Genomic DNA, 22,831 nt, shown 5'->3' with positions numbered 1-22,831 from the left:
GTGGGAACCAAACATCTGTCTACGGATAGATGAATGCCTTTGGTGGCAGCTGAAAGACATGGATCAACCCATAGTGGAGATGAGATGGCATTTATTGTTTGAAGGGTTGCATGGCGAAATCGAATGTTGATATAAAGTTTGCGGTGCACCACGTGTATTAGTTCTGAAAAGAACTGTTGAGTTTCTCGACGTTTCGTTCAATATACTTTGATCGTCCTCAGGAATATTCTCACTCCTGAGGACGATCAAAGTATATTGATCGAAACGTCGAGAAACTCAACAGTTCCTTTCAGAACTAATACACGTGAGATGGCATTTGTTATTACAGTAAAATAACCTGTGTCTGAAATATAATAAATATTGCTTTCTTTTGCCTCATCATACTTTCCTTATCTGTAGCCTTCAAGTGGCCCTAATCTTAAGAATATGAAGAAGAAAGCTCCAATGCAACCATCACAACCAAGAAAGTCAAACGGTAAAACAAAAAGACCGGCACCAATGAGACCTGGTGGACAGACAGCAGGTGAGATTCTACAGTGTCTACAGTAGTTTGTTTGCTGACAACACAAACAACTCATTGTAGCTTTGTCATGACTAATTAATCAAAGGACAAAACAAATGTGGTCATTGTTTTTCTGTACTGTATTTGGCAGTGCTGCTGAAATAAAAATTAAACCATGTTTTGGACTGGCATCCAGCCAGAGGGTGACTGAAAAGGTTGTTTATTTAATGTTTAATAATTGTTTAATTGTGTGTTTTATTTAGGTAAAAGTAACTTACCTCCAAGGCCAGGACCCAATCATCCACTATTTAAATATACAGTGAGTTTTAATTTTCTTGTTTGTTTATCATTGGCCACAGGAAAAACATTAGTACATTTTAGACTATTTCATAATATTTGTTTATATACAAAATACTACTATATACTTCTGACTAAATTTATATTATATCAAGCCCATAGCCAGGGGTTTCTCCCACAATGAGTAAGATTAGTATGCATACTGTATTTACTATGCTGCTGGTTTTGTATGATAGTTTGAAAGGGGTACTTCAGGGAGGCTAAGGAAGAAATAATGAATAATTCATGACCCTAATTATGAAAATATAGGGGTCGCTATATATTAACATGGACAGCGATCAAATACCTCGTTTCAACAGGTTTTGCCATGCCAAACAGTTGGTCGAGAGGTATAGGCTTTAGACTAAGAGTCTGCAGGCACCCTGAGTTATATTTAGGAAGTATATTGGCTATCTTGCAATTCTTTATCATAGAAAAATAATGTCATACATTATTCATGATTTCTGCCTTAACCTCATAGGAAAAAAATAATGCACCCTGACTACAGACTTGAATAAAAGTACCAACCAAGATCAGTTGTTTATTTTATGATATTCTCTGTCTATTTCTAGGTTGAGAAACCCCATGGAATTGCACTATTCTCCTTCCAAGCAACTAATGTTGATGAACTATCTTTTGAGGTAATTAAATACTTTAAAGATTGAACAAAATAATTATTAAAATTGTTTTGTTAGATAGGCTATTTTAATGTGTTATTTACTTTCACCAAAAAATTTGATTATTTACTTGATAAAGCGATAACATAAAAGTTAACTGGAATCCCACCATTATTTTCTGCTTAAAGACAGACGAGCGGAAACGGTAAGCGAGAAAACTGCATAGCTTGTCCCACGTTGAATCTGTGTCTATTCTCAGAGGAAACCACCTGTCTGCTCCGCGCTTTGTGTAAATGGTCATAAGGAATAACATAGATTCTATATTTTTTATTACCGTTACTGCTCGTCTGTGTAAATTGGCCTTATGGGTAACTGTTTATTTTGTCTTTTTATAAGCAAAATTATTACTTTTATTTGTTGGATTTTGTTGATAGTAAATATATATTTTATTAAAACTAAACTTGATTGGTGTCATGATATATACAGTATATTCTAGGCCAATCCAATGTTGGTAAAAAAAATGTTTTCAAGATGTGCTTGTATATTTCTCACTACATGAACATTATTGCCAGAAAGATTTTGCCATGTATTTCATAATGAGAAGGACACACTATATTGTAATAACCTGTCTTGTTGACCAAACAGTGTTGTATGGAACACATCCTTCCCTCCAAAAGACAGTACCACATAAATACTGCATTGTTTTTATTTAATCCATAAAAGTGTATTTCACATTTTAATCTCTTTTATATTTGTAGAAAGATGATGTCATCATTTTAATAAAGGAAGTGAATTCTGATTGGTTTTGTGGTCAAAATAAAAATAAAGAAGGAATTTTTCCAAAGAATTTTATAAACGTTGTCAAGCCTTTATCACCATCTGAAAAAGAAGTGGAAAGTCAATTAGAGGTAAAAGAAAAAAATTATAAATTTACCTTAACTACCTTATTTAGAGACAAAGTAAACCTGTTTTTTTTATCTGCTTCGGTGGAGAGCACAAGGAGCTGTTGTGTCTGGAAGGATAGATTGTAGTGGTGATTCAGGATTTTCAAATGTCAAGGCTTACAGACATTCCAACCCTCCCAATTTCTCTGAGAGCCTTCCAAAAAAATATTTTTCACGTTTACTGTCTGAGTGAAGAAGGTTATTTCTGTATTAAATACATAATATAATAATAAACATCAGATTAATTGCTAGAGTATAGACTACACACCTCTGGTAAACATTGAAATGTTGATTGCGGAAATTATTTTATGATGATGAGTTTAAAACGCATGTGTTTTATGCAATTTGATGCATTTTTCTTATTGTTTTATTGTCTTAATTTTTAAGTTTAAAGTGGACCAATAGAATTTCTTGAAGCTTGAATAAGGACTATGTGATATTTGGAATTCTGATATTTAACCTGGTGGCGCTCCTTTGATTTGTAGTATGCCTTAATGTTTCAGTTTGTTAAAAGATGGCTTCTCCCATCTAATATACATTGTACCTTCTGCATTTATTTAAACAATTTTAGTTACCATTTTAAATACATTTGTTTGATTACGCAGGAAATCACTGGGCCATGTGCTGTAGCTCTACATGCATATGAATCGGACGCTTCAGGGGACCTTAGATTCAGTGCTGGAGACAACATCAAGCTATTGGAGAAGATAGATGACCAGTGGTACAAGGGAGAGTGCAATGGAGACTCAGGGATGTTCCCAAAGAACTATGTTGAAATTATTGTAAGTTTGTTTGTTTTTATTGTTTTTTTGTACAAACATATAACATTTATAATTTACTAAAGAACAAATTACACCAGTAAAAAAAATGTTTTAAAATACAAGAGTGCAGAGGCCAAATTAAGTTTGGAGGCAAACTTTAAGTCATGGCCACCAGATTAAAACAAAAAAAATAATAAAAATAAAAAATAAATAAATAAAACATTGGAAGTATAGAGCCCAGTTTTTTTATTTTATTGAATGTGTGGAAATATAAAAAAAAATGTAGACAGATTTAAAAGGGGGATGAGTGAGCTTCTGACTCATCCACAACATCCCCCTTTAAAAGGAGATGAGAAAAGAATCGGACATCCCACTGTGTATTCGGATCCCCCTTCTTGGAGCTGTTGCTTGGTGGTTAACATGCTGATCCGGTGTTCAATCCTCAAATAGTGCCGGGGTTGTAACTCATGACTCTTTCAACTCCACTCTCTAAGCCTCAAATGAGACTTTATAAGCACGATAAACTATTAAATAGTTTATCCATCCTGTAATTGGCGAGTTACTCGCTGTTGAAGAAAAAATAAATAAATTTGAGCCCCCTCCGACTTTTTAAACATTTCTTGATCCGCCCATGCAAAGTTATATAAAAAATATATGCTAGGCTTATACACAAGTCTTGATATGAAACTTATGATATAATAATGTATAGTATACCCTTTGACCTACGTTTGACCTACTGTACTTTAACCTACACTGTGTCTATATTGTACATTCCATTTTTTGTTGTTACAGGAAGACATTTCTGAAAGCAAAAATATTAAAAATGATTTCCGTAATAATATCAGGTAAAAATTATTTTTTTTGTTTTCGAACTAAAAAGTATTATTATTAGATAATTGACCCTTTTAATGACATAACTTCGCGTAATGTTCCCAAATATATACCATTATATTCAACAGTGGTCCGAGGTGTAAAGCACGATTTGATTATGAAGGTGATGAATCGTCGGACTTGCCTTTAAAAGAGGGTGATGTAATACAATTAATTGCAAGAGTCGGGGATGAATGGTTAAAGGGTGAACTTAACGGCCAAACTGGTATCTTTCCTCAAGCTTATGTGGAGATCATTGAAGATTTGCCAGTAGAAGCCAATGATGGTATGTATAACTATATATATTTCTAATGTATTTTTCTTTATACAAAATGTTATGAAGCCTAAAAAAAGTGGGGAAAACCACTCACACCTAAACATAAGATGCTATGTATAAAAACCACAGATCTCGATGCGTTTTTGAATGGGACACAGGTATTTATAATGTATTTTGGAGCCTTAAAAAAAGTGGGACATGTCTCCCCCTCCCACATGGCCCAAGCCCAGTATAGCTTGATTTTAGCTGGAAAGGGATCATTAGACCATATACAGTAAAATCATGATTTCAAGTTCACTTTAATTTAAATATATTACTGTATTTTTCTGTATTATATAATCACATTATATAATTGTTGTTTGTGTAGGTTCGACTGTTGCTCTATCCGATTTTACTGGTGCTGATAGCTCAGAGCTAAACTTTAAGGTTTGTTGTTAAAATTGTATATTTAGTTTTGTTGATACGGGGTTATTAATTGGCGATGACTTATGTATTATTAGTTTTAGTTGGTCGTCGTCGTCTGAACCCAGAAACGTGCCAAAACTATGTCGAGAAATGTCTCTGTATGCACACAATGAAATAATTTCCTAGGTCCATGCAATTTGAAAGTTCCATAAGCGACAGCACCACACACACACCCACACACACTCTCAGTGGTTTTGTAAGATTGGTACAGTATGTTGAACCAGTAACTCAACTTGATAACTTCATGTTTATTTTTCCTGTTTATAATTTATCTTTTATAGACTGGTGATAAAATTAATGTTAAAAGTCGGGTAAATGGCGAATGGCTGATTGGAGAACTGAATGGTATTGAAGGAAGCTTTCCAGCAAATTTTGTTGATAATATTCCTGATAATCTACCATCGGCCGCTAACTCACCATGTACAGTGCCAAGCACTGCATCATTACAGGTAAAATAGAAGCTAGTGTTAGATTAACAGGCCCATCAACACCACCCCCCAAAAAAACCATCTTAGATAATCCATAGTTTTGTTTAATTTTACATTGATATATAGTACTGTATAGCTCAAAGAAACCTCAACAGTTCTTTTCAGAACTAATATACGTGGTGCACCGCAAACTTTATATCAACAATCAAAGAAACTTGTTTGCTAGAAAGCTCCACTTGTCCAAAAAAAAATTTCCAAAAAATAGAAGAAATTAGAAAAGCAAATTAATTATATACTCGAAAGAAGTTTTTTTAGACTTTCATACAATTTTTACTTAATTTATGGCCACTAACAGTCCATATTGTCAAAATGTTCTAGCATCAGCCTCAACCATTATGGGGCTGAAGTGGTGGAGAATTTCTCACTCACTACCTCTGAAATCTGGCATCCGCCCACCCCAGTGTTATTCTTATAATATTTTTACAATTAATCGTTGGTTGGTCCATCAAAGGCTCTACTTTTTCGAAATTCGAACCAATTCAAACTCCTCCATAAAAATCCGACTTGCAGGCCCGCAAGTGGGATTTTTACAAAAATATGAACTATCTCTGATAATGCACTATTTTGTGATTTTGTAGGGTACTTGTACTGCTTTGTTTGACTTTGAGGCTGCAGATGAGGCTGAATTAACCCTGAATCAAGGGGATACAATCACCCTAATAGAAACTGTAGGAGATGATTGGTTAAGGGGTAGACTAAGAGGCAAAGAAGGTATCTTCCCAAAGAATTTTGTGGAAATTCAAGAAGGTAAGTGATAATAAGTCTTGTGTTGTATTGCGTTATTTCGTTCATCTGCTAGTTAGTTATTTTGGTGTTGCACATCAAGGATACTCCACTAAAGCCTGTTTTCCTGTCGACGTTATTCAACGCTATCGTTAACAATAATCGGCGATCTTCTACGTAAACATTGAAATGTTAACGATTTACAGGAAAAGGTACTCGCTATCGTTATCAGTTCAACTTGATCGTTTTCAAATGATCGTCGCTGAACTGTTAACGATCAACGACGATAGCGTCGACAGGAAAACAGGCTTAAGTCCTTAAGCTCTGTCTACACTATCAAAGTTTATGTAACAACAAAATGTGATGTGCACTTATATGGACATGATGATGTCATATCACTACCATATTTGGGCATATCACACTTTTTTTGTCAAACTACTTTGATAGTGTAGACAGAGCTTTAGACTTGGTTCCGGTGGGTCCTTCTGTTGATGAATTGGGCAGTCCACTAGGAGACGATCACCTACTCTTTTAAAAGAGCGTACTGAATTCTTTAACGTACACATGCGCCATGTTGCACACAGGACCAACGACTTAACATCTCATCCGAAAGATGGTACACTATCTACATGTATTCTAACTTGCCAGTTGGAACGCAGAGTGAGTGATGATGGGATTTGAACCATGGACCAGAGGAAACTATGGTATTTCACGGTTCAGTGCACAACACAGTGACTACCACATTAGCCTACTGCTATACAAGTCTCTTCTCCTTTCGTCTGGGATGATTACATTTTGAGTATTAACCCAACAGAATAATATCCATTGTGATTAATAACCAGATAATTTATGATTGTTTGTAGGGAGTTCAAAGATGACTGTGAGAGCATTATTTGATTTCAATGCTGAAATGCCCGATGATCTAGGATTTAAGGTATGTTATAATAAATATTAATTTTTTTAATCTACTGTGTCACCCTGTGTTTCCCTTTCCCACCTGCTTTCAAAAAGGGAAAAGGCGCCTTAATACTAACTTAGCTGGATCATACAAGGTAGGATGAGGTTCTTTACGGAGGTCGCCAGATTGGTAAAGCATCATACATGTTTCCATACGTGGTATGGATGAGGGTAATGACTGGGGTAATAATGTTGAGCACTTAGAGGTTTCACAACATTAGGCGCTATATAAATCCAGGATATTATTATAAATTAAACCTTAACCAACATGCACCATCTATTGGAGAAAATATGGTATATAATTAATAAGAGAAAAAATAATCCAAATTTGAATTTGTTGAGTTGAAAAGAAATGTTGTTAAAGTTATTTTGTTATTGCTGCCAGGTTAATGATCTCATCACGGATGTAGTGAGTTACACTGATGACTGGTATGAAGGAAGTCTAAATGGAAAGGTTGGCAGATTCCCAGCTAATTTTGTAGAGGTGATTTCATCGTGATAAACAATAATGAAAGTCAAAGGACACACCCTTTGCTTGGTGTTGAAGTTAAGAATCTTTGTTTTTATTTTATAGAATTTTTGTAATTGTAGTGCAGATAACAACTATAATGTTAAAAGTCAAATATTGCCAATTTTAGTTGTAAATTTATGCCCAAGGCCCAATAGGCGTGTCTCCTCTAGTGAAGTAGTGTTAAAACATATATTTTTCGTTCTTAATCTGGATGTCCCAAAGAATGTGTTTAACTGTATGTAAACTCATTTACTGCCACTAAAAACACACTTTTTGTGTTGAAAGAAGTTCATTACTTCTAAACATAATAATTCTATTTTTACAAATTTCACTATGGAAAAAAAGATTTTTACAAAACTACATTATATATATTATTAAAATATTACACTTTATAAAATAAAATATTTTAGCTAATGATATGTCTGTTCCCTTTGGTGTTAAACAAAATTGTTGGCTTGTGAAAACAACTGAAATATCTCAATATTTGGTTTATTGGAGAACAATCCGTTCTGTTGGTAAAATATATAATTATTTTTATTATGCTAATCAAGTTGCATGTCATTGAGGATATCTAGTATTATTTTTTCGAAGTAAGAATATTTTAATGATATACATTATTTTAACAAGTTACTACTTGTTATAAATATTGAGTTAAATAAAATTTAATTTTAAAGGAAATATTATTTCAGATATATTTTTTAAATATGTCTGGATATAACCAATTGTCTGCCATAATATTTGTTTATTATTATAAGTATTTTAATTTCAATTTCCTATTCTCTGAATCTATACATAATATAGGACATTAAAAGACAAAAATGCATTTGTGGTTAAGATAATGAGTCATAAATCTCAGTGGTCGTATTCATCATTCACACTTAGGCTATTAAAGCTCTGTCTACACCATCAAACTAGCCAAATATTGTAGTGTTATGACGTCACCGTGTCCATGGGCACATCTGTCACATAAAGTTTGATAGTGTAGACAGAGCTTAGGGAAAACACCCTTGAAATAAAAAAAAATACTATCTAAAGTGAATTGATTTAAGGGAGTTAAAGTGAAATACTTTTTAAAGGGAAATATGTCATTTAAGTGTGATTGGTGAATATAGCCACAGGATCCTGGATTCAAATCCTGCAGGATCCCAGGACCACAATACTACTCTTACAGAATTGTGCCTAATTAAATAAAAACGCCTAACCAGATGGTTTACGAGGAATAGTGTATACCAAATTATATTCTGTACTTCAGAATTCTAGTCTTATTTCACTTAAAACTTATCAGTGTGTATAGTTTGATTTTGAACAGTACTGATTGTATTATATTTGCTAATATAATTTACAAAGAACTTTGTTATGTTATTGTCAACAATAACAAAATAATATATAGTATTATACTTTCATTAAATTTCAGAATTTTATCTTCCATTATAAATTAACCTTTTTATATACTGTACATTTCTTTCAACTGTTATAATTAATTGCTACTTTAAAAAAATGTATATCTTTGTTTTGGTATTGCGAGTCCTGGTTCGAATCTCGATCAGGTTACTTTTTGTCACTCACATATTTATTATTGCGTTTGTACATGATAATGTGCAGAATGACTTATAGACACAATAGCTGCATAGTCATGTGCTGCGTCCTGAAAAAGGTGGCTAATGTTTCAGCATTATTGCTGGATGGTTTAGAATTTTTCTTTTAAACTTTGAAATAATGTTTTATAATTGTATTTACTTTTGTATATAGATCTGTTATTATTATATTCTCTTATCTAATCTTATGTAATAACTGTATTTTATTTATGAAACAGAAGAATATATTGTACCCTTGAAATTTAGTAATATAATATTTATAGACTTTTATTTTGTTTAGTTTTATTGTTTTGACTAATAATAAATACAATGGCATTCATAATTTATACTGAAAGAAAACCAGAAAAATTATCAAAAACTAGAAATAGAATGAATTTAAAAACTTCACGAGATATAATTCCACTTCTAAATTTAAGAGTACCTTGTGCATATTGACTGGTCTGCCATTTGTTCTGGGGGTAGCCAACTCCCAAATATTATCAACAATATAACAGTCAATAATAGTCACGGGCTAGGAGTAGTAGTCCAGAGTCTGCAAACAAAAGTTTATTAAAGTTTGCTGCCATAGAATGTTTTTTTTAAAGAATTAATATATTTTCAAAAGCAAAATCTCTCCAAGATATGTACTTAATAATAGGTTTTTAAGATATTAACTTTATTAATATGGGAATTTATTATGTACACTCTATGCATGGAACATGTACTGAAATAACTATGGCTTATTTTCTTCTTGCATAAACATTTTAACAGATTCTTTGTAGAGTATCCCCACAACGGCATTGTGTAGCCAGTATCATTTGGCAAATTCTGTAATACAGTGTATCACATGTTGTGCCTGTATTATGTTAATCTTTTATAGCGATTATACACTGTATTTATAGTTTTAGCCTGTGATACTGGAAAGATTGTAAAGCTGTGCCCATATATGGTGGTGATTTGCCCAAATATGGCATCATCATGAGCTTTAGAATATTTTAATAAACTGGAAAAAATTAGTACCTCTTCAACCTTTTTAGTCCATGTGCTAAAATCATATAAATGACAATATAAATTTAATTTTTGTAATAAAATACCAATGTACCATTTATATTTCTTGTGGTATGGAATAATCATTTAAACGGTTTTTCATTCACTGAACTAATTCCTTGATGGAAATAAATATATGTATTTTTATTCTGGTGTAAAGTTTGACTTACAGCTATTATGCAGAATGATATAAATAAAGATTCTAGGTCGAAATCTCAGGTATTCTCACAGGTTTCCTAATTTTCAGTTAATTTAAAATGAATTAATTGCCAGTATATCACTGGGTTGTTTGAAGTTTCTTGTATACATTTCAAATAATATATGGCCTTTACAATCCGAAGGCAAATTACTAATTGGGGTGGATGCAGTAGGTGGATCCCAAAGAAGATACATGTAGCTTGGTGGTTAACATGATTGCCTTCCAATGTCCTGTGACTGTATATTCACCAATCACACTTAAGTGAGATATTTCCCTTAAATTGTATTCATTTAGATTTTTTTTTTGTAATTTTAAGATTTTAGTTTTAAGTGTGTCCCTTAGCCTAAGTGTGATTGGTGAATTTGGCTACAGGGTTCAATCCTGACCTAGTGCCATCCCATGCCTAGAAACATGACTGTTTCAACTACACTACCCAAGCCTCAAATGATCCTATAATTGTTACAGTTTACAGTTTTTTATCTATTCAAACGTGGCCAACATTTTAAAATGCCTAATTCCCGCTCAGTAATGTTAAATTAATCGCCTTGAAATTATAGTCTGAACTATGGAATATGACTCAAATATACAATAAGTGCTTGCAAGGCAAGTTTGAAAAAAAAGAAATCATTACTATATAATCTGTAATTGTTTTCTATTGTTATTGAAAGCAGTGAAAAAATGCAATAATCAACTCAAATTCCACAATCAATAAATAGTATAAATAACTTTATATTTTATATTAACAGAACATGCAATAGCATGGCATTTTTTAATGGTTGTGCGTCGCTCGTCTCTGGATGGATACTGCTACAGCTCAAAATGTACAGTATACACTTCTTAACTTTTTAAACAGCAACTGTTGATCGAGTAAACATTTTTCCTAAATACTATATTACCTGGAAGGTAATTTTCGAAAAAATAAATTTTAAATAATCTTAGTTTGAACATGCAATTCCAATTATAGAAGTTTCTTTATGTTGTTTAAACAATTTAACGAGACCACACTAAGCCACTCAGTTGAATAAGCCTACACTGAAACCTCAAACAGTTGTTGCTGTGGATGATTTAAACTGGAAGTTTTGGTCGTTTGTCCACAAAAAACTGAAAAGTCAAAAATGAAAATGTTATGTCACTTTACTACCATCTAAGTTGAATTACCAAAATATTTATGAAATAACATTTTTAGATTTATGAACGTTTGGCTATTTTTTTTTAAACTTACCTTACTAGTGGAGGCAAATGCTGGGCCGAACCTATTAGCTGTCTGGAGGCGCTGTACAATCCAGCCAGGGAGTTTATCCTGAATAGATTGTCGTGCATACCGATAATCAACTAGTAAGATAGTTGCGTAGTCTCCTTTGTGTCGGATGGCACGGCCTAAGAAATGAGCATACAATGTTGCAGTAATTTAGTAATACATTCACATTCATGTTTTTCTTCTGTGACCTTAGTTAACGTAGTTACTTACAGTGAAGTTCAGTAGGTAACCAGGTCTACTTGTAACTGTATGTCTACATTCTGTAGCTGTAACTAGGTCTACTTAGCTGTAACTAGGTCTACGTAGTTCTAACTAGGTCTACTTAGTTGTAACCAGGTCTACCTTAATTTTTATCCAGGTCTACTTTAGTTTTAACCAGGTCTACTTTAGTTTTAACCAGGTCTACTTATTTATAACTAGGTCAATTTGAAATCGGTGCACAAGGTCAATACATCTTGAGGATTTTTACTTAAATATACAAGCACTCTAACTACAGTAAACATTGTTTTTACCAATAGACTGATTCACTGCTTTCATGCAAAGGTTCTCATAATGCACTTGCCCTGGTCGTCTGCCGTTTATTGCTGGCTACAGGGAGAAAAACAGAAACACTACCAAAATATGATCACCAATAACAAAAATGAAAAAAAAAAAAAAACACTTTCAAAATGTGTTTACCATTGTAGCGTCGAGGTAATCCATCTTCTCTTTCAACTCTGGTGATTTGATATTTGCAAATGGAAGACCAACCATTACAATACACCTGAAATAATAATAAAAATACAAATACAAAGAACATTAGATCATCGATACAAATGAGTTGGGTTACATCAAGTCAGTATTTTTGTTTATGTTTTCGTAAATGTGTATTTCAGAGCTTACTCCTAAATCATCAGTTAAATATTGCTACTATTACAATGAGCCACTAATATTATAAAAAAGGCCTGTGGTATTAAATTATATTGTCAATATAGAAAAACCATTAAAAAAAGAACATTAACTAGCATTAAAATCGACACCGAAGAATTAAGTGATCAGAATGTTTTTATTAAAGAACCGAATAGAATAAGAATAAAAAAATACTTGCTCTAAAGTTTAAAGAGGATTTTTTTAACAGCCCTTCACAAAGTATAATCATACAAAATTAAAAAAATACTCACCTTCCAAGATTATCTGAAAAATTGATACCTTCACTCATTTTCCCGCCAACAACACAAAGTAAGATAGCACCATTCACAGACAGTTTATTACCTTCACTACAGGCTTTCTGAAAATGCATGGTTTGAAAAAAAAATGTCACTTATAATATTGTTTTTGCAAAAAACTTGTTAAGCTCTGTCTACACTATCAAAAAAGTTTGATGTGCCCAAATATGGTAGGCACATCACATTTAGTTTGATAGTGTCACATAAAGTTTGATAGCGTAGACAAAGCTTTAGAGAGTGGCTGTACTTTGAAGCAGGGCAAACTTCTGTACTCTCTAAATTGATTATCATGTCATCATTATCATCACTCATCATGTAGACAGGACAAATGACCAGGTGGACCATTGGCCATTACAGGCTTATTAGGCAGCATAGAAACATGTACACATAACATTAGATATTTGCAAGGACTGGGCAAAAGGCAAAGACCAACCTGGGTCAGGTCAATCGATGTTTCGTAGCCTGGACCTAGAAACCATCAAACCTGTGTCAAGGTGAGGAGCGAGGACACACATCCTATGCAAGCGCATAATGAACTAACATGACATAGTTCACAAATCAGACAAAGTTTTATTATTGTTTTTTAATTTGATTTTCCTGTAACCATTAAAATTGTTCTGGACATGCCCTTTCACATACAGTAACAGTCTGCTTAGAAATGTACTATACCTCAATGCAAGCAGAATACTGTCCTAGTACTTGATCGACTTGGTTTGCCTTGCGAGGCTCACGAAAGATCTGCTTACGATTCTGTAGTCTGGTAATCACACCGGTTTTCTCCCAATGACTGTAGACTACCTTTTCGTAATCGTACGATGGAAAGAAACACACAAGCCCTCCAGGAACCACATTACTCGTATTTGTCAGAATGCGACCCAACTCATCCATCTGATGATAAATTAAACATTTTTGATAAACAAAAGAAATATTTTTATAAATTGAGTAGATAGATTTCATGGTCTTTCGCTCCGAAATGATTCTTATCCATTCTAAAAACACAACTAAAATCTAAGATCCTAAAATGTTTTATTCAAAGCACCATTGGCTTGGAACCAGCTTCCACTTCACATCCGTCAGTGTCAATCTCTCTCAAGCAATTCACTTTTAAAATATCAGCAGGTTCAATAATTCTTTTTGGTCTTTTAGCGCTGTAAATAACGCTTTATAAATGATTTTTAATAATAATATACCGAGTTCTTGCTCATGGCGCTGTGGACTCGGATGTTACATTTTTAACGACATGCTTCTCCGCTAAGGGTCATGTCAGTGCAGCTACTTTAAGGCGCTTTCTCACCTGTCCATGACAGTGGTTAGGTGTAAACTAGTACAACAGGGTAACCATCTGCTCGTTTCCAAAGATGTACTAGGTTCTGTAAAGTGTACTGAGCACGGCCGAGATAATTGTTATTATATTTTGTGTATAGTTTCCCGCTAAGCTGTAGACCTATGTTTTTAATGTAAATTCTTACCGTCCTAGGCAAGTCACGAGACTGATATGTAAAGTCCATCTGAAGTCCACTGGGTCCATGTGCCATCGCAATGGCAAGTAAATTTTCAGGTGCAATCACATGTCCTGAAATTCAAATGTTAAAAAAGAGTAAATTGTTTGAAAAACATTTTTTAGGTTGGCTGTAATAAATTTAAAGTGTAAAGATACAGCATTCCTATTGTAGATTCCAAGATACCAGAATAGTACAGTCAACTGGGCACCCTTGAGCCTAATGTCTGGTTTCCAGATATTCTGGTATTGAAAAAAAATGTTAAAAAAAGGAATTGGCTCTGACTTGTTGTTAGACTAATCATCTCCACCTTCCACTTACCACAAGAAAATTCCAATATTCTATCTGGTGTCACGCCTGCAGAAGAGAAGAGTTGATGTTTGAATTCATCAACCGGTTGCATGGTGCCACCAGCCACAATCACAGACCTGGCTTCCTTGACCACTTCATTGAAATGTACAGCTGGGTTCAGCAGCAGGAACTTGATGCTAGATTGGCTCAATAAATCTGAAACAAGAAAAGATAAATTTGTTTAGTAGAGGTTGCTGATCAATTTGGGCCTAAATTTTTTAATTCAACCATTTTGAAACTATCAGGGACAGCGTCTAGCTATTTTTTATTTTGAGAGATGACATTTTTCATTTTTTGAAGAATTTTAGATTAGGTAAAGCATTAAGTATTAAGGATGATGCTATAACCACATAGTGATTTTAAGATGAGGAAAGGGGAAAATTACATATGCATACCTTGTTTGTGGATTACAACCCTGCCATCCTTGTCTGCATTTGTAAGTGCCAAAAGAAAGGCTTCGATATGCTGCAGTGGTGAGGACATTACATGCTGCTGTTCTTTCTCTGCCATTTCTAGTATAAACATCAATATCATAGTTAATACATACAAGTAAATATTCTTTCGTCTGGAAAATTACTGTAATATGAAATAATTTGTCTGTGCACTATTTTTTCAATATTCCCCTTCATTTGCATATTATACCTGGTATAGGTTGTTCATTTTTCTTGTTTTCTTTCTTTTCATTCTTCTGACTTATTTGGTTCAGGAACTTGGTCATGGCTGACGTCTTTTCAACGTCTGGTTCAGCAGTCTTCACCGATGGTTGGTACTTCTCAACATATCCATTTAACTGTTAGAAAGATTTTCATTGGTTTAAAATTACACAAGACTGTTAGAAAACATTTGATTGGTTTCAAATTGTACAATGTACATGAGTTACTTACCTTTTTTGATATCATACTTTTTTCACAATATTTTCGAATCTGAAATTAAACGAACACAGTCAATGATTGAATTTTTACAACTTAATAAATTTAATTTAAAAAAACAATGCAAGATTATATACCTTAAACATGTTAATATTGTCAATCTCAGTTGAAAATAAGAAATCATTAATTGTATAAAGTTTTGAGTTGCTAGGCCCTAATTGTTGTTCTTCAGCAGGGGCATTCATCTTTCCTCCAAGGGCTTTAATGCATCTTCCTAAGATCTGCAAAATCTGCTTTATGTACATCAAATTCTTGGCCTTAAGTCGACTCCTATAGTAAATAAAAAAATATAATAATAATATATATTTAAGATTTGATTTGAATTTATTAGGAAAATCATTATAAAAATACATACAAAGTGACATTAACTACTGACATTACAATATTTAGAGAAGATTTTCTAGCATACTGGCCCAGAAAGTTTAGTAGCTATTTCCATTGGGTCCTTTAAGCTAATCACAAGAAATGTAAGATCCAGGCAACCTAGAGTGTCTGGCCAGGTCTGGCCATAAACAAGACCAGCTTGAGGGTAAGAAATATGAGACTAAAATATTGTAGCGACAAATATTAAGTCTAGATTAACAATAGTCATGATTAATCCTACAACTCTACCACTGGTTACGGGTTTGATTCTATTGATTTACTTACTTGAACTTTTCCATGTACTGTGAAAGCTGTGAATATGCTCTGCAAAACTGTAGACAAAACAATAACAAAATAATAAAGTAATATATCTTCAGATTGTCCAGAAGATAGGTGGAATATTGGATTAGCAGTTGGATATGTAAATTTGTGTAAAATATGTTTAGGGTTGGCTAAAAAAGATTTTGAAAAACACTAAAAACCTGTTTCTGAAGTACTTTGATCTAAAATGATATTTCACAAAAAAGTGTGATGTGGCCAAATATGGTAGTGATATGCTCAAATATGGCAGTTATATGACATCATCATGTTCATATATGGGCACATCACATTGTTTTGTCACATAAAGTTTGATAGTGTAGACAGAGCTTAAGCAAGAATTTTTTCACCACATATAGGGCCACCATGCATTAGGTCGCATCCATGTGTAGGGTCAAGACTACGCAGAGAGTCAAGAACACACAGAGGATCACGACCCCTGGATCATGACCAGCGGTTGGGAAACAGGAATATTACAGTCTATTCTTACTTGTGAGCCAGTAACTTCAACACTATACATATTGGCAATTGTTTCAGTCAGGTTGTGCGCCTCGTCTATGATCACAACATTCCCTTCTATTTTAATGCCACATGCCTCTCTTGTAGATTTGTGTAAAAGAGTATTGTATGGAAGAACAACCACCTAATAAAATAAGAAATAATCAATATTAGTAACTTTCAAAATATCTTTTACAGTATAATATTTCAGGCTAGAATTAATAGTCACAGTCTTCTGGAGAGGTGACAATCCATTCCATAGGACAAACACCATTTTCTACAAAACCACTCTTTCGAATCCTTCAAGTTTAGTTTACAAATCATTGTTAGTATCAAAGTATCCATAATCGATAGACTCCCACTAAGCATTTTGTCGCTCTCCTCTAACCCAGTTTTTTACTTTTATCCAGCGTTTTCGTCCCTTCTGTCCTTGTTTTATCGTGTGTTATTGTCCTGTATCATGCTTGTTCTGTATCTTGTTGAGCTTGTTTATGCAGCTTCATTTTCTTTTATTTTTACAGTTAATTATTTATTCATTTTTTAATAATTTATTTATTTGTTGACTACATTTGACATATTTTATTTATATATACTTTTTGATTATTTTTTTTCTGGTGGAACTAGCCTTAAAGCCCTTTGGGCTTATTTAAGTTTCTCCAGCATAAGTGCATTCTACTTTAAATAAAAAGAAATAAATGAATTGATTTGAAATGAATTTTGTGAATTTTCTTACCTGAGCTTCCGGGATTGCCAATCTTGTTCCATAGTAAGGGCATGACTTCATTTCCTTTCCAGTTTCCACAAGTTGCTCGATGTCCATAACATCCACCGATACGTAATCTCTAAAATTCTCAAACCGAGTTGCTGAGTAAAATGGACACCCACTTTTATTTACTTTTGCTCGTTTCTTTGGCTGGGTTTGCTCAACTTTCTTTGGTTCTAAACAATAACAATCAAACGCAATCTGAAATTTAGATTATTCTCTGAAGATATGAGCTGATTTCTATATTTTAAATTCAATTGTTCACTTCGCAGTATTTATTTCTGTTGCATTTGTAGGCCTCACATAAAGCCAGTTTAAAGTGAAAGTAAGTTAATCTTAGTAACTTTTAATTTACGTCACTGTGTCGGGCTAATTACCCTACCAGTTCAATATATTTGTTACTATGTCCAAATGTAACAAAAAAGTACTATATTAACTATTAACTGACCAATGTGAAAACCAAAACAATCATTCCAGACACATTTATCAACACCTTAACCACCATGGTAAATGTATTCAAGTGTTTCAGACATTTATATACAGTAGAACCCAGGCCTTGTCTTTTGAAAATCATAGGTGTGCTACAAATTGCACTCCTCAATACATTCAGGGGTGCTGTAGGTGTGCTGTTTGTATTTTGGTGTGTAGAAGTTTACCAAATTAAGGCGTGTTGTAAATCGCACTCCTCAAGGGCAGTTTAGGAGTGTGTTAGGTGAGTGATCGCATTCACTCGCCTTAAAAGACAAGGCCTGAGAACCCTTATTAATGGGACAAATAAATAAATAAATAAAAGTGTCCCCTTAAATAGGAATGCCTCCTGAATAGGAATTGGCCATTGTATTAAAACATATTTTCTCCTAATTTGTTTCACAGGAAAGTGTCCTCTAAGTGTTCCTCTGAATAGAGGTGTACTAAAGTAAGGGTTCTAATGTATGTATATAAGTCTACCTTTTTTCTTGTTCTTCTGTAGTTCCAGGCACCTCTCATTCATCATAGACAAACTGCTTAGCTTCTTTACAGCATCGTTTATGCATAGGTTTTGCCTAGAACCTAGTGTTACCACTTTTGAGTCACTGCCAAATGGACTTTTCTGAATCTCGTGGACAAACTGACTAAGTTGCGAATGTGTTCGACTGCAATAGTATATCTGTTTAATTATAAATGAAAAGAATAATAAATATTTATATTTCAAATTCAACAAAACTAATGGACACACAAGCAAACCAAGTTATTAACAATGAAGATAATATATAAAAACTTATATACACATTTTCTGATTTCCTTTATAGTATTTTAAAAAAAATTTCTTACGCATCCAACAACGAGGAACTCGCCAATTACAGAATAATTTACAATTTTTCATGCTTATAAACCAGAGTCTCATGAGACAATAAAGTCTAATGAGACTTGGGAGTGGAATTGAAAGAGTCACGAGTTACAACCACGGCACTACTGTAGAGCAGGATAGAACCCTGGACCTTGGGATTGGAAGGCAAGCAAGTTAACCACCAAGCTACAGTTGTATGGCTGCAATTTTTAGAATTCGATCCCCATCATTGCTTGCATCACTTCACTGTCTCCCAATTGGCTCTCTAGTTTCTCTACGGTTTCTGAAAACAGGTTACTGGTTGCATAAAGCTGTTACCTTAGTAACATGCGGTTGTTCCATGTCAACCTCCTCCTCTTCTGTTTCAAACATTGTTACTTCTTCATCGCTATGATACTCATCAACTACTAAGTTATCATCATTATCGTCGTCTGCTACAGGTGTCGTATCTGATTTACCACCTTCTACCGTATTTGCATTTTCATCATGTGTTGACTTAATGGCAACATCATCAACTGTGGTTGATTTTCTCTACAGAAAAAGAAATATAGATTTAAAGAAATTAACAATGTCATAAATAGTAAATAACCTAGAAAGTCAGAACATGAAAAACTCAAAACTAATGCCATTGTAAAAAGTATATTTGCTAATTTATTTTATAATGAACCAGATATATTCCAGCCCATCAACCAGCTAGCCATTTCTAGCCATCAATCAGCTAGCCATTTCTAGCCATCAACCAGCTAGCCATCTACCAGCTACCCATCAATCAGCTAGCCATCTACCAGCTACCCATCAATCCGCCAGCCATCTACCAGCTACCCATCAATCCGCCAGCCATCTACCAGCTACCCATCAACCAGCTAGCCATCTACCAGCTACCCATCAACCAGCTAGCCATCTACCAGCTACCCATCAATCCGCCAGCCATCTACCAGCTACCCATCAATCCGCCAGCCATCTACCAGCTACCCATCAATCCGCCAGCCATCTACCAGCTACCCATCAATCCGCCAGCCATCTACCAGCTACCCATCAATCCGCCAGCCATCTACCAGCTACCCATCAATCCGCCAGCCATCTACCAGCTATCCATCAATCCGCCAGCCATCTACCAGCTACCCATCAATCCGCCAGCCATCTACCAGCTACCCATCAATCCGCCAGCCATCTACCAGCTACCCATCAATCCGCCAGCCATCTACCAGCTACCCATCAATCCGCCAGCCATCTACCAGCTACCCATCAATCAGCTAGCCCAGCAAATTAACTACTGTAGAGTAGTGGACTTAACTAACAAACCATTAAAAAAAAAACCATCCAATTAAATACAACACTGTACCTTTCTTTTAAACTGCATCCTCTGTCGGATGTCATTTTTCATTTCTTTCAGCTTTTGATCCCTTTTCATATTTCGTTCTTGATCTTGCTGTTACAAAAAACCAAAACAAATTGAATAAATTATCTTACTTGGTACTTAGAAATAGACAAATATTCAAGTTTGTGAAAGGGCAAATTAAATTCATATTCTGAATAAAAATATGTTTACCAGCATTATGTTTGTAGAATCTTCAATTTTTTATTAAATTTTTTTCATATGCAGTCTGAAAATTAAAAGCTATGTAAAATTCAATGTGATTCAATTCAATGCTTACCTTGATCTTCTGGGCTTGTTCACCAAGAGCCTTCTTTTTATCAAATTCCAGGAACCAATCAGGTTCATTTGGTTCCGTTGGGGTTGATGCAACTAAGGGCTGCAGGGTGTCATTCAGTGTTGAATCACTAAAGAAATAAATAAAAAAGATAAAAGATTAATCTGGACATGCGAATAAGCCTAGTATACACGGTTTGGCTTATTTATTGTGATGTATTTGGGCGTCCTGCAAAAGCTTGCTAATATTGTCTTTTATCTTTTATGTATATTGGGTGACCTCTTAAATACAAGAATGTTCTCCCAGTGGACCAGTAAGCACATCAGAATTACTCAAAAAGTTATTACACGATTTTCATTAGATTTTAAAAGATGGTTTAATACACATGTGATTCAATTTTCATATGCCTAGGTCAGATATCAAGCTGACCCCAACAATGGATAGATTCACCATAGGGATTTTCATTGTAAAGCTACTTTTACCATGATGTACTAGCATTAAATTGTGACGTTATATTCCTGCAGTGATATTTATTTTTGCAGTCAAGACATGAAAAATTAGTGTTTATGTGGCATGGCGGAGGTTGCACTAACCAAGATGAATCAAGAGCTGATGACTTATCCAGAATGTCTTGAGCTTCTTTCTTCTTCTTTTCTTCAAAATCACGTAGCCAAGTAATAGCACCACAAATTAAACTCAACGACTTGCCCTAATTACAAATAAACAGTGATTAATAAAGGGATAAAAATTATACAATAAACTCTTCCAATTATGAACACCCTTGGGCTGTAATAATGTCCAGTTTTTTTGTCTAGTTTCCAAACTTAAGCAATTTGAACAATATGAATGAACCTGCGACCTACAGTATATACTGTATACCTAATATAAATAACAATAATACAGTTTTTGTATTGTATTTTGTATAAATATCTGTTCTTAGGATATTACTCTTTATACAGAAAACTAAACCTTATTTTTAAACAGATAAACTATGGCCAGTCGCTGCCATTTTGACATCACCTAGGCCAGTTCAGTGGGTACAGTAGTTGTTATTTTATACTGTAGTATGTTGGTGACTTTTATAATATAAATGTATATACCGTCAACTCTCCCAATACCACACCCTTGGGCTGGCCTAATATATATCGTATATTTGGTTTTTTTGGAAAGTCTAGTATTCTGAATGTGTTTTTAACGGTAAAAGAGAATTTGGAACTTTTTTAGTTCCTCAAGAAAAGTCTGTTTTTGGGAGATTTTTATGTTTTTAGAGAGGCCGGAATCGGGAGAGTTGATTGTAAATGAAGATTTTCATGGTTGGTTTGTTTTATTAGCTTACGGTTCCTGTCGGACTTTCAAATATTCCAATCTGTCCCTCATCCAACGCCAGATATAGGTGACTCATGAATTCCTTTTGAATGTTATATGGTGTAAACGGAAATAGAAAATCTCTTGATGGCACGGAACTTGTTGAGGCTGCTGTCGAGAATCTTGGTGACTTCGGAAAGACATCACTGACATCATCTTCTGAAAGGAAGAACTCTTCTGCAGAAGTGTCTGATGATCTTCCTGAATCCATCAATAAAGTCTGTAATTTAAGACTGGTTGACTGGCTTCATTAATTCATAGAATAAATTAGCCTAGGCCTAGTGAATGAAATAATTAGAAAGTTTTACACAAAATACAAAGCAGATTCCAGCATGTACAGTAGGTAGGCCTATATTAATAATATACCGGTATGTTGTTTTGTGTAGGTCGCAGTCATATTCTACCAGGGAAGAGTTAAATTACATACTCTTCCCTGATTCTACTGGAGTGGGCCTGTCCTTAAAAGAGAGTCTGGGCCCAACCATTTCCTAGCCTACACTACAGTAGCTAAAGCTTTGCTGCTTAGTTATGCCTAGGCCTAACCCGGCCTCTGTCTGTGTCTCTGTCTCAGAATGAAAGGAACAAAACAATCTCATCAATCTGTACAGTGGTTGGAATTTCAATAAAACAGAACTTCTACACGTGTAAACCTGTACATTAGTTAGCTACATTTAAATATTGTTATTATAAAATTACAGTATTAGTCTTACAAAATAAGGATATCTTCAAGAAATTCATCTGAGTTCACACTGAATAGTATTTTTAGTACAAGGTTACGGTACAAAAGTCACCTCAACAAAAATCCTTGTTAAAAAATCTCGAATATTTCGCGGAAAAATCCAAAAATAATGTACATGGTCGAAGCGATTATGAAATGGGTAAACAAATATTAGGTATTTATAGATTTTAAATGTAAAACTATTTATCTATTTAAAAAAATATGAAATATGTTTTTTTATTTAAAAATACAAATTTACAAATTCTTTTAAAAATTTAATTGAAAATCTATAATAACTATGCCTATTTTATATG

At 34.0% G+C, this 22,831-nt stretch overlaps 2 protein-coding genes across 3 annotated transcripts in view; one reads left to right on the top strand and one right to left on the bottom strand.

The window, feature by feature from the left end:
- Positions 1–9,641, top strand: part of LOC144843818 (uncharacterized) — a 15,128-nt gene extending 5,487 nt beyond the window's left edge. Inside the window, exons 5-16 of the mRNA XM_078700772.1 lie at positions 400–523; positions 766–821; positions 1,411–1,479; positions 2,214–2,363; positions 3,005–3,181; positions 3,953–4,005; positions 4,120–4,316; positions 4,675–4,733; positions 5,054–5,221; positions 5,839–6,007; positions 6,847–6,917; positions 7,326–9,641. Of these exons, the coding sequence (XP_078556898.1) occupies positions 400–523; positions 766–821; positions 1,411–1,479; positions 2,214–2,363; positions 3,005–3,181; positions 3,953–4,005; positions 4,120–4,316; positions 4,675–4,733; positions 5,054–5,221; positions 5,839–6,007; positions 6,847–6,917; positions 7,326–7,439 (1,407 nt within the window). The 3' untranslated portion in view covers positions 7,440–9,641. The remainder of the gene's footprint in view (positions 1–399; positions 524–765; positions 822–1,410; positions 1,480–2,213; positions 2,364–3,004; positions 3,182–3,952; positions 4,006–4,119; positions 4,317–4,674; positions 4,734–5,053; positions 5,222–5,838; positions 6,008–6,846; positions 6,918–7,325) is intronic.
- On the bottom strand, positions 9,636–22,643 carry LOC144843820 (ATP-dependent DNA helicase DDX11-like). 2 transcript variants are annotated; one of them, XM_078700776.1, is made up of 22 exons: positions 22,510–22,643; positions 21,771–22,077; positions 21,028–21,143; positions 20,438–20,564; positions 20,125–20,211; positions 19,101–19,313; positions 18,404–18,602; positions 17,426–17,631; positions 16,685–16,837; positions 16,162–16,208; positions 15,591–15,783; positions 15,469–15,507; positions 15,227–15,374; positions 14,980–15,096; positions 14,555–14,740; positions 14,204–14,307; positions 13,404–13,622; positions 12,690–12,796; positions 12,208–12,292; positions 12,042–12,117; positions 11,494–11,648; positions 9,636–11,372 (listed from the first exon to the last, which is right to left on the bottom strand). In XM_078700776.1, exons 2-22 carry the CDS (start codon positions 22,008–22,010, stop codon positions 11,337–11,339), a joined length of 2,853 nt encoding a protein of 950 aa, XP_078556902.1. In that variant the 5' UTR covers positions 22,011–22,077; positions 22,510–22,643; the 3' UTR covers positions 9,636–11,336. The 2 variants fall into 2 exon arrangements, with proteins under 2 accessions (XP_078556902.1, XP_078556901.1); XM_078700775.1 differs by having other exon boundaries at positions 21,771–22,071; positions 22,510–22,561.
- Positions 22,644–22,831: the final 188 nt, after the last annotated feature.

The sequence above is a fragment of the Antedon bifida genome, chromosome 5, assembly GCF_963402885.1.
Source record: "Antedon bifida chromosome 5, ecAntBifi1.1, whole genome shotgun sequence".
NCBI classification, from domain to species: Eukaryota; Metazoa; Echinodermata; class Crinoidea; order Comatulida; family Antedonidae; genus Antedon; species Antedon bifida.
This window is presented reverse-complemented; position numbering and strand designations above follow the sequence as displayed.

Bases quoted from the DNA above. Each gene is read 5' to 3' on its own strand.
- LOC144843820 (XM_078700776.1), bottom strand. From the start codon at position 22,010: ATGGATTCAGGAAGATCATCAGACACTTCTGCAGAAGAGTTCTTCCTT. The intron at 15,097-15,226 runs GTATAATATGCA...TGTTTATACTAG, and splicing joins AAATGAACAACCTATACCAG to AAATGGCAGAGAAAGAACAG. The intron at 12,797-13,403 runs GTATAGTACATT...ATGCATTTTCAG, and splicing joins AGTATTCTGCTTGCATTGAG to AAAGCCTGTAGTGAAGGTAA.